We start from the raw sequence: 12,073 nt of genomic DNA, 5'->3' as shown, positions 1-12,073 counted from the left end.
ACTTGCATCATGGTGATGCCCAGGTGTTAGTTTTCCTTTCCCGCTTTTAGTCAAAAGCATACCTTGGAAAACCCAAAATCACATTATACAAGGGAGTTGTACCTCTAATATTGAGAGGAAGATTATCAATCCCATGATGATCTCTCCTATTGCTAGTGTTGCTTCGTTCCTCCTTTTAGGTATTATGACTCATTTCCTATACTTATCTTCAAAAGATCAATTTGTTCATAATAGATTTTGGCGACAATGCTGGGGAATGAAAAGCTGGTGCTTTATTCTCACAGAAATCTGGAGGTGTCTTCCCAAGGATGGAAGTTGGCGGCTTTATGTTTAATTAGATCTCTTTGGTAGAATTAGCTCAATTCAATTAATATGGCGTTTGTTGTTATCCAGCCTTGAAGAACTCAATTTGGCCCATTTGCTCTACCACAATTCACAACATTGCTTGAAGGTTAAAGAAAGTACTTTGCTAAATTCCCAGGTGAAGACTTACAAGATCTAGATAATCATATCCAAGCATTTATTGTCGCTTGCAGAAAACTTGGAGTTCAAGAAGATGTGTTTATGTGACTCTTTGTTAAAAGCTTCATTGGATGCAGTGCCAAGTGGTTTTTAAATTTGGAAAATGGATGTATTACCACCTGGAATAGTTTAAGGTAAGGTTTCTTGGAAGGTTTAAACCTATGGCTGTTAGATATGCATTGCTGTAAGCTCAAAAGGGTGTTAAATGTTGTATCTTGTATTGTTGATTTATATGTGTGCACTTGATTCTTACCCGGTTGGTCTTGGTTCTCCAAGCTCGGTGGGTGGTCTCTTAGAGACCTAGGCTGGGAGGTGAGCTCTCCATGGTTTACAAGATTGTTTTGTACAAGTTTTCTATATGGATATGTGTTGAAGAAAAGCTTGGAAGATTTTCACTTTTTGTTGAAGATTTGAAGATGATTTATTATGAACATTTGTAAAAGTTATGTATTGTAAAAGATTAGAAGTAGATCATCATGTAATTTGTAAATTGATGTAAGGATCCAATTATGATTGTACATTTGACAAGACACACACACACATGCATCTGTAGCAAAATTTACACATCTTTTATTCAGAAAAACAATACAACACATAATTTCCAAAACATAGCAAAAGCTCCAACCTTTCTCCAAGCTATGCTAAATGAACCAATTTGAGAAGAGCCCTCTATCCTTCCTTAATCCAATCTCCAAAACCAAAAATCTCTAAAAACTAGAGAGTGGGTGAATGCCCAACCTATTTTCCAATTCCCCTCTAAAAGATAAACATTCCTAATTTTTCTCCATCATGAAAGAGAACAAACACTTTAACTCCACCTAAGTTTCCCTATTTGGTTGGAATTATCAACTCACTGAAGATAAGGTGGGAATTAGGGTAAGTCTTCTTCCATTTTCGCAATACTTAACAAATGGGATTTTAAAAGTGTTAGAAAAGAAATTTTAACTCTAGTAAAGCTAAAATTAAAGCCCTAACATATAGTACTAACATGTAGGTAACTTAATTTCACTAAAAGAACACTCAAACAAAGCCCTCTAAAGTCACCCTAAATTTGAAATCCAAAATTTAATTTAATCAAAACCTTCATAAGATATTTTATGCAAGGGGATGAAAACTTAAACATTTCTCACTGGTTAGGAATAAGGTTGGGTGTCTTTTGCCAATGACTCAAACTGACTTGCCATTTAAACACATAACAACACAAGTGTCAAGTGACACTGTAAATATACATTTAACATTACGAATGGCAAATCAATTTTCACAAAAAGGAATCTAATCTAAGACATCCATTCACATTACGTTCACAAAGTAAAACACTTAACAACGAGGTTAAGATCTCTTCATTAGATTTAACATATGTAATCTCAATTAATACAAAGGTATAGTCTTGGTTCTCCATTTTACCATGGATATTTCTTGCACACTTAAACCACATATTAGTAGTCCAAGATAAATAAAACATATGCACATATAAATCCTTAATTAATTCTATATTCATAATTGAATCAAAACATAAAGCATTTCTCAATTGAATAACATTTTTCTGTTTCTAACCATTGTGCATATGTAATACTACCATTATCAAACTAAACATGATATGACTCTTTTGCAACATTTCATGATTTTCATTCATATATATGTATAATCCCTCTAACATTTATATTCAAACATAATTTCCTACTCATTAATAAAATAACCAACCAAGTACATGAATGTAACTAATCATCAAGCATCATAAATAAGTTCTAACATCATAAATGATAACATAAAACAAAGTGTCCCATAGTATCAAATAGTTTAAGTAACAGTCCAAAATAGTCCAACATATAACAAGGTCTCAAAATATAAAGTATCCAAAATGCAAATAAACTGCTATGATATGCTATGATGGGCCAGGTTGAGGCCTCACACAAAATCTATCCTTCTTTGGTGAAGGAGATATGTCAGCATATTCTATGATTGATAGTTGTGCCACTAACTTTTTAGGAATATATCATTTACATGTGGAAGATGGTAAAGATGATTCAGAAAATCTTTCTGAAGATGAAAAACTGGAATCACATGCGAATAAATGGGACTGAAAATTCTACTACTGCCCCTGAGAAAGAGAAATTTTCAGCTGTCTGCAATATTGTTTTTATTTCAAATTTGTCCCTAGGTTCAGACAATGACTTTTATTTGGGTATGAATATGTAATCTGGAAATTTTGAGGGAATCCACAAGAGTATCCAAGACTTTTAGATTGGTATCCAAGCACCTTATGACAAGAGTTCGTTGTCCTCCTTAGGGTTGAGTTTTGAGAGAAGTACAAAAGTGAGTATAAATACGTTCAATGTTGAATGTATAATGAATTATTCATTGTTTTCTTGAATCAATTTGATTTAGTTGCACAATTAAAAAACCATGGTTGAGAACTTAGGGTAGATCAAGTAAGTTCTAGTTGTGGCACTATGAAGTTTTCCATAAAATGAATCTGATATGCTCTCGCTCTTAGTTAGGTTGGGCAGTTTATTGGTGATCTCTCGAGCTTTCTATTAGACTAAGTTATGATTGAATTTGAGATGGTAAACTCCAATTTGGGACATTACCAAGGAACTCCATTAATGAGATTAGTATATCACATGATTGAGTTAATGTTCCTAACTCTAGTGGAATAGATGTGTATGTAATATGTTGGAATTGTAATTTTAGGGCAAAAACAAGGCATTGAAAAAAAGGGATATCACAGTTTAGGAGTACAACATTTTTTTTCCTTGGGTATTGGTACTGGGTTGACTATATATACAATTATAAAAACAATGATACTAATAATTGCCAATAAACAAAATATCTAAATAATTCATAATTTGCAAAATGATAAATTCATGATTTAGTGACTTGTGAAATGTCAACATACAGTGAAGATTGCAATCAGTTGTCAATAATCTTCATATTGCTCTTCATTGAGAGCATCAAAATCAATGCTAGGTTCAATTTCCATTGAACCACAATGAGTTATAGTGTCAGTGGAGTGTGACCTTCCTAACTTGCCCTAAAAATCACAATGGGAACGAATTAGAGTTAGGGTTACCTCTTACCAAGTAACATACCTCTTCATATAGTGCAATCTTGGATTTAAATCTTGCAATTACAAAAAAACCTATTCGCATAAATAATGTTCCCAACTAGGACTTTGCTTGATTCTCCTAAAATTCGCAACTAGGGTGTGGATTGTGCTTGTTAATGGCAATTTACAGACTTTGTAATGCTCCCTACTAGGAGGCTGCCATTAACCTATGATTAACATGCATTTAATTCAGATTAAATCAAGAAACAATTCATAACATATTTGACACCTAAGCTCTAATCCCATATATATCTCCTAAACATCAACCCTAAGGTCGATGGAGATATACTTGTCATAGGGCGCTTGGACACCAATCTACAAGTAGGCTTCCTCAAGTCTTGATGACCTTGGCCATATCACGTCTTGGGATTCAGCTACCTTGTGATGATTCGTCCTGCCTCTCCCTACACAATACCAACCAATCCTCATAAAGGGCTATAGCAATTGATTAAGGATAGCCCGAGTATACTAATACCTCATGTATTATGAATACAGCCACACATACATATAATATAACTGATATACTTCTGATTCTACTATTATTAACATATATAAATGCTACAACACGTATATTAGATCAATTCCTTACTCCTAAAATATCCCATCTTGGGATTTAATTACCTTGTGAGAATTTACTCCATCTTTCGCTACACAAACCTCCTATCCTTGAAAATGGTTATTATAAGGTTTCTTTTTGACAACCTCCCTATTGGTTCACATCTACTGTCCACCTGTAATTGTTTATAGATCTCTTCCACAACAACCTGTTAAGTGAGTGGTCATCACTTACACTCTTCAGTTCCGAGAATAACCATGAAAGCATCCAGAAAGCTGGCAAGCAAGAAGAGAACTCTGTCCCTAACAAACATGGCAAGCTGCTGGCAGATGAAACCATTTGTTCAAAACAGAAAGGAATCTCTGTCACACAGGAAACTGCTTACAAATGATTTCTGGTATTGTTTGGTATAATAAATTTCTCACATATACTAGCCATGAGCCCTTAATGTCTATGAAGATGCATGTCCTCAAAAACGACTCTGATAAAAGTCACGTTTTAAATTTTTTTTGGATAAGTAGTACAGGGTCCACTCTCACACACACCCTCACACACACCTGCGTGCAGACTCACATGTATTAACTAGGGTACGACATTTCCCTCACATCCCTCATAAATGTGAACCAAACATGTCCATCACAAAGTTGAACCAAACATGACTCAACATTGAATACAAGTTATCTACAATTTGTTCCTTATTTTTATAGTATAGGCTCTCACAAATGTGAACTAAACATGTCTCTCACAAAGTTGAACTAAACATAACTAAACACAGAACACTAGGTATCGACAAATTGTTCCTCATTTTTTCGTATAGGCTATGTATCAGACATCCAAGTTCCAACATAATGAGAAGTGGGATTAATAAATTTATGTTGTATTACCTTTAATGATCAAGAACAGACTGATAAAAGGACTCTGAATAGTGAAAACATATATACCTCAACATCAATGAGGCAGAATTTGCTGCAGTGGCAGAGAAGAGAAACGCTATAGGAGGCAACATTGTTGAAAATGTAATAGGGAATTTAATGTTATGTTTTAAATGCTTTTAGTTTTTGAAGTTTGTAATAACGTCCTACATGTGGTGGCATACCTAGAGTAGCAGTTCGATAAGCTCTCCAGATATAGCCAGCTAGGACCAGGTGTGTGGATCTTAAATTAGAATAGGTTTTTTTTAGTTCGTAGGTGGAGTGTTTAATGATTTTTAGAATCCAATAATAGGTAGTAGGCAGTTTTTGGAATATTCCTGACTTAGAAAATGACTATCTAATATTGGTAGAAAAAACGTTTCAGATTCTTATCCTTTTTTTGGATAGAAGACGTTCTTCTTTTCTAAAATAAGAAGAAAACGTTTCACATCCTTTAATAGGAAAAGAAAGTCAGTTTTAAAATGAGAGTCAGTCGGCTATGTAGGAGAGGAATCGAATTTGGAGAGATATGAAATGTTTTTTTTTCATTGTCTTTGTGCAAGTTTTCGATGGTCTGAGTTTTGAACGGATTTTTCTTATCTTCTCACTGGAAACAAGTTGATAGTTTGCAGAAGATTAAAAAGTTTTAGTTTTGGGTCGAATTCGGTATGTTTGCAGAAAATTAGTCTCAGTGCATGGGTAATATCTCCCAAATGCACCGTTGGATTTCTCTCAAATTTTTATATGTTGTTTGAAACCTAGTTACGCAAAATATCAACGGTTGGATTGAGAAAATATTGTCTGGTTCAAAAGTTATACATGTCTGTTCACGGGTCTATCTAGAGACAGCAAGAAGCAATGTTTTGCAGAAAAATGTACTCTGATGCGTGGTCAATATCTCGGGTTTGAACCGTTGGATTTCTCTCAAATTTTTATATGTTGTTTGAAACCTAGTTACACCGAATCTCAACGGTTGGATTGAGTAAATCGTTTTTGGTTCGAAAGTTATTCATGTCTGAGTGCAGGTCTATCCGGAGGCAGCAAAAAGATATTTTGGAGGATTTTATTTTCAAAGTTTTGTTTTGAATCTGATTTTAGTGTGTGATCCTGGAGGTTGTAGACGCCCCTTGAAGCAACTCAGTTGAGTGACTGATTCCTCCTAAGTTTTCCAAGGTGTGGCTTTGCATCAGAATTAAGCATGAAGAAACTGTCACCTACAAAATGTAAGCAACTGCTCCTTGAAGTCAACTGTGAGTTGGAGCAGTGATATGAGAAGCATGCTTTTCAATGATGCAAAACAAATCCTCGAGAAACATATTTGAGAGGTATGTGAGATCATCACCTCCCAAGGGGCAAAGATCAAGTCATTACATGCTAGGAAAACTCCTCATTTGTTTGAAAAGCTGTATTAGATAGCTAAGAAGTGGATACTTATACATATTATCTTTGCAGATTCATTACAATAGTGGAAGAGCTGGTGATCCAGTGGGCAAGGACCAAGTCACTGCCTTCTTGGAAAACTTATAATTTGTTTACAAAGCTGTTTTGGATAACTAAGTATTGGATAATTGTACATGTTCTTTCTGAAGATTCATCAAAACATTGGTAAAGCTTGGGCTTCAGGAGTTGCTCGAATACACAGTTCATGAGGAAATAATGAACGTGCTTCTCCAACTTATGAGTGATGGAGCCAATACATGTGCTCCATATTAGGAGAATAATGATTTTTACACATCACTGTAGGGCCTATGTTTTTTCACGTCATTAAATTCTAGCCTCCGGAATTCTAAAATCTCCATTTGTTGGAGGTTTAAAAATCTACTTTTCTACAACAAATGGTAATTTGGGATAGTCATCCACTTCTAGGGCTTTTGGTTGTGGGGATTATGCAGATTTTATATTACTATTGCCACATATATCATACAAATATGTTCATTTGTTTAGGAGTCAAAATATGAAGCATGGCAAAATCTGCTAGTAGTCTGCAACCAGCCAAGAAGTAGTCAGTCAATTGTAGGATTCCACAAAGTCCAGTATAAGTTTTCTGTAGTTATCAGATGGGTTATTGTAAAAGATTATACTATGTGTGCTTCTAAGAATGATGATCATGGTTTTCGTCGTTCGATGATGTTTATCAATCTGTTTTACATGTATGCTAATTTGCAAATAAAAGAAACAAGACTTAAATCTTGGGCCCTGCAGAAATCTTCTAACAGTTATCTTATTCCTTTGACAGGGAAATTTGTGAAAGGGCTATAAATGTAGATCATGACGAGGCTGTTAAACATTTAGAATCAACATCAGGGAAGTCCAATGACAATGTTATTTTTATAGATGATGAGACTCGTGATGAAGACATGCATAACTTTTCAGTTCGAAGAGCTCAAGCACAAGAACATCAGAAAAGAATTAGGAGGTCCAAAAGAGCAGAGTCTTTGAGTGCGATGTATATGGAAAGATACCACACTCTTTCTGAAGTGTTTGATAAAGCAGCTCAGTGTGATACACCATCAGAGGTGATATTACTTGATCCAGTTGTTAGTGTTATAGCTACTATGAAGAAATAAATTAAATATTTGTTTCTTCCTAGTAGAATCAGATTTGTTTTCTATACAACAATTTTATCTAAATTGCTATTGGTAGTTGTTCTGCAGATTCCAGATCACCTGACATGTAGAATAACATTGGATATATTAAATGACCCTGTAATAACTCCTAGTGGCATAACATATGAAAAATCTTCTCTTCTGGAGCATCTTCAGAAGGTGGTTGTTAGAGATATAGACACCCCTTAAAGTTATAATTCATGTTGTTTCTGTTGCATTTTTGTCTAGTGTTGTTTAACTTCAAACATGCAATTTGTACCAGGTAGGAGAGTTTGATCCTGTTACCCGAGCACCACTGCTAGCTGATCAAATTATACCCAATTTTGCCATGAAAGAAGCTGTAAGGGCTTATCTCAAGGAGAATGGTTGGGCATATAAACGTGATTAACAATGCTTTTTGAGCACAGATGGATCTTGTATTATGGACATGAATGCCTGCCATTTCTGAAGGGTAAGATTTTACTGTTAATCTTTTTGTTGAAAAATAGTTCTGATAGGCATATAATATATGAAACAAGTTCTGGTTTTTGACAGATATTTATCTTTATTTTTCACAAACAAGCAAAGGGGAAACATAAACTCTGTAAATAATGTCGTAGAAGCACAGCAACACGTATCAGACAGAATCCTAGCAGGTTGTTTTGAGTTGAAATTTGTTTCAGAAACGAAAAGTGCAGAGCATTATTTTTAAATCATCGTAGAAGCTCTTTGAATTGACTTGAGCAATTTTTCCTTGTGAATTGCAAAATCAAACAGTTACATTGTTCGGGTTTGCATTGAAATTAAAATATGCCTATACAAAGAATTTTTCCATTAAATTATTAGTCATCAGCGATTCTGCTATAAGAGATCAATATCTTTAAAGGGAAGAAGCTCCATGAAAATTTGGCACATTATATCAGACAATGGGATCTCAACTATTTTTCAAAAACAGTTGGTTCTACAGCGTGGATTGATTTCTCAGACTAAGATGGCCTTTGATATGCCTCTGTTCTTTAAAGTCTTCAGCAGGAAATTTTTCTGTATCCAACATCATTGAGAGAATGAATTCTCTTACTCTTATCTGTAACAGAAAGAATTCGATTTACGTTTAGACAGATAGTGTTTTTAGCCCATATTTGATATTGTCACAGCATATACATTCTGTTTCAGATGAGAGTGTAACGACTACCACAGAAACAGTTGATCCATTTGTATAGCTAATGTTTGTCCAGAAAAGCAAGAGAATAAATATTACTGTTTTATAAATTCCTTTTTCAACTCAGCAATGTTATTGATTGTAAACCGTTTAAAATATAGAGAATATGTCATGCATTATCTGAAAATACTTCCAACAGGTTCTATTTGTTGGAGTTAATGTTCCAATGGTAGTCAATAATAATTGTTGCACATGTGGCAAGTCTTGTTGAGTTGCTGGCAACACAAGTTCAGTTTAGGATTGAGTCAAAGAGTTTTAGTTTGAATTAAGTTCTTATTGTAGATGTGTTGAGTTAGGTGTTCATAAGTTTTAGTTAGTATCAAAGTTATGTGTGTTTTGTCAATCATGAAGTAGTTTGTTGTCAATCTAATTAGCAGTCATTTATGAATGTTGTTAAATCAAGCTATTATATAAATTTGCATCTTCTATTCAATAAAACAACCTGGAAGTTTCTTCTTTCTCTGTTTTGTTTCTGCTGTTCTATTTTTCCAATATGGTATCAGAGCCATCTTCCTATTAAGTTTTGTCTGTTAGACAAGAATTTGTTAAGAAGATGAGGCTAGGAGAAGAACCACCAGATGATTACGATTTCAATGAAGAATTTGTTTGTTTTTGAAGAGATCAATGCTTTGAAAAATAGGAAAAGATGTGGTAGAGGCTAGATGTATGCTCAAATAGTTTGAGGTGCTATAGGATCAAAGAAGCTATACTTTTATGAGAGTTATGAGGCATTCCATGTGGAGATGGTGTGTCCAATAGTTCGAGGAGATCTGAAAGTTTGGAAGCTTGGCATTGTTTATGAGATATTTCATGTGGAGATGGTGTGTCCAATGGTGTTTCGAAGCTGGATGATAGCTGCATAACTATGAGAAAGTCTTACTCCTCTATTTACCTATTTTGAAAGTATAATTTCTACAATGATTCCTTTAGTTGTCACATTAAGTGGGGGTGTTGGAGTTAATGTTCCAATGACAGTCAATAATAATTGTTGCACATGTGGCAAGCCTTGTTGAGTTGTTGGCAACACAAGTTCAGTTTAGGATTGAGTCAAAGAGTTTTAGTTTGAATCAAGTTCTTATTGTAGATATGTTGAGTTGGGTGTTCACAAGTTGTAGTTAGTATCAAGTTTATGTGTGTGTTGTCAATCATGAAGTAGTTTGTTGTCAATCCAATTAGCAGTCATTTAGGAATGTTGTTGAGTCAAGCTATTATATAAATTTGCATCTACTATTCAATAAAACAAGTGGAAAGTTTCTTCTTTCTCTGTTTTGTTTCTGCTGTTATATTTTTCCAATAGTATTATCATAAACTATGCAAGCTTACAAAACTTAGGCATCAGATAATATTTATTGCACAAACTCTTGGTTGCACAGAAGTGGTTATTGTGCAGTGAATGAGATGAAATGCAATGGGGATGGATCAGCTCCAGGAGGGCCTTCCAGCGCATGTAAAAGGTCTAAACTAGAAAGAGGAAAGGTATCAATTGGTGAAAGATCTCAATTTGAAGGTTCGTAAATATTTGCATTATTTTTGAGTTCTACTTTCAATTTTTGTCCGATTGGTTAGATGTTTCCTGAGATTACAGATATATCAGCATCAAAAGCTTGAGATATTGTAAATTATTCTAAATATTTGCTGATTTTGCATATAGATTTATCAGCACGAAAAGCTCGAGACATTGCAGTTTCTTTAAATATGTATTCAGTGTATATATTTGTCAGCACCAAAATTTAAGACTGCATTTTATGCTGGTGATTTCAATGCAACTGCGGTATTTAGCTGGAGGAAACCTCTACATCTGTCCGAGGCACGCAACCTTTTCATAAAGATGCATCCTTTTCAATGGAATATCCATTATTTACTGCTCAAAAAGGATTTTGTATGAATGGAATTAGCTATTTTAAAAACCTTTGTCAATTAGTCATGAACAGTTGGGGGGAAAAAAATCTCAAAATTGGTCTGGTTGACATTTAGCTGCTGAATAGGTGTGACACGTCTGTCGAACATTTGTGTCTCGAAAAGCATTGTTTACATATGATTAATTAATCTTGCAGACAATTTCATCAAATGGAAAATGTTTCAATACTATAGTTTGCTTGGTTTGGAGAGACCGTTTGCCAACAGTGCTTGGTAAGAATGATGCCTATCAATTTCGTAAGGTATGTTTGACATGACGAATGTGGCACGCTATGCGTTTGTACATCACTGAACATCTTTTAGCTGAAATAATTATTTTTAAGCATCAAGAGCTGTGTTACAGCTTGAGTCCCGTCTATAGGAATTTTTTTTTTTTGTGTTTTATGATCTCTGATGGATCTTGTTGAGAAGGATTTTTGTGTTCTTATGTTTGACACAAAGTTGCAATAATCTAAATAATCTGAACTCCCTTGTATACTGTTTTAAATCTTTATATTCTTTCTACATGATCTTGACTTCTTTCTTTCTAGTCAAGGTAAAAATAAATTAACTCATACAATCATCATTCATATTTGCCGCTGTAATAACCTCATTGAATAATACAAGTACAAATAGTTGAAATTAGTTCTAGTGCTAGTAATCCCCAAGAGCACAAACTATTATCTTTTTATTTTAAGAAATTAGCTTGAAACTATTAATTTTTTTTTGTGAATAATTCACCATTTAAATTAAAGATGGAACTCAACTTCTATTAAATATCTTCTTTAAAGCTTAAAAAGATTGATTACAATATAGTTTTCCAAAAATAATAGCTATCATTCAAAAATGTAGATTAAATATAAATATTTAATATTTTACAAAGATATTATTCTAACAATATGATAATTCAACAATTAAGAAATCATAGAATTTGAGCATAATCTAAAATTGATTTGAGAAGATAATTGTAAATTAGGATTTATAAACAACGTACTAGAAGCTACCTAAATTTTATATGGTTAAGAGAATTTTAAGTAAAAGAAATTGTTTGACTATAAAAGAACTCAGGAAGAATTTGAGTACTTAATTATGGACATAATTTCCAAGGATTTTTCCAGTGTTTATATTATTTTACATTGTTATCATATTTCATTGAAAAATTGAAGTTTTAGAAAAGTAAATATTATCAAAAACTTTATATTTTTTCACAAAAGAAGAATGTTTCCCACGTACAATGTTTAGAAATTTGAGAATTCAATATTAAAGATAATTTGTAAA

At 33.7% G+C, this 12,073-nt stretch overlaps 1 protein-coding gene across 4 annotated transcripts in view; it reads left to right on the top strand.

Annotated features, from left to right (window-relative positions):
* LOC149553327 (E3 ubiquitin-protein ligase CHIP-like) overlaps nt 1–11,145 on the top strand; it is a 99,053-nt gene extending 87,908 nt beyond the window's left edge. For 2 of the 4 annotated variants that reach the window (XM_089788785.1, XM_089788783.1), the window contains 5 exons: nt 7,332–7,611; nt 7,750–7,860; nt 7,964–8,152; nt 8,236–10,406; nt 10,551–11,145. In XM_089788785.1, the coding sequence (XP_089644911.1) occupies nt 7,332–7,611; nt 7,750–7,860; nt 7,964–8,089 (517 nt within the window). In that variant the 3' untranslated portion in view covers nt 8,090–8,152; nt 8,236–10,406; nt 10,551–11,145. The remainder of the gene's footprint in view (nt 1–7,331; nt 7,612–7,749; nt 7,861–7,963; nt 8,153–8,235; nt 10,407–10,550) is intronic. The other 2 variants (XM_089788784.1, XM_089788786.1) reach the window with 2 other exon arrangements.
* The last annotated feature ends 928 nt before the right edge of the window (nt 11,146–12,073 follow it).

This window comes from Cupressus sempervirens, chromosome 6, assembly GCF_028749045.1.
Source record: "Cupressus sempervirens isolate cs-2001-9-10 chromosome 6, ASM2874904v1, whole genome shotgun sequence".
NCBI classification, from domain to species: domain Eukaryota; kingdom Viridiplantae; phylum Streptophyta; class Pinopsida; order Cupressales; family Cupressaceae; genus Cupressus; species Cupressus sempervirens.
The sequence above is the reverse complement of the archived record's forward strand: the minus strand, read 5'-3'. Positions and strand labels throughout refer to the sequence as shown.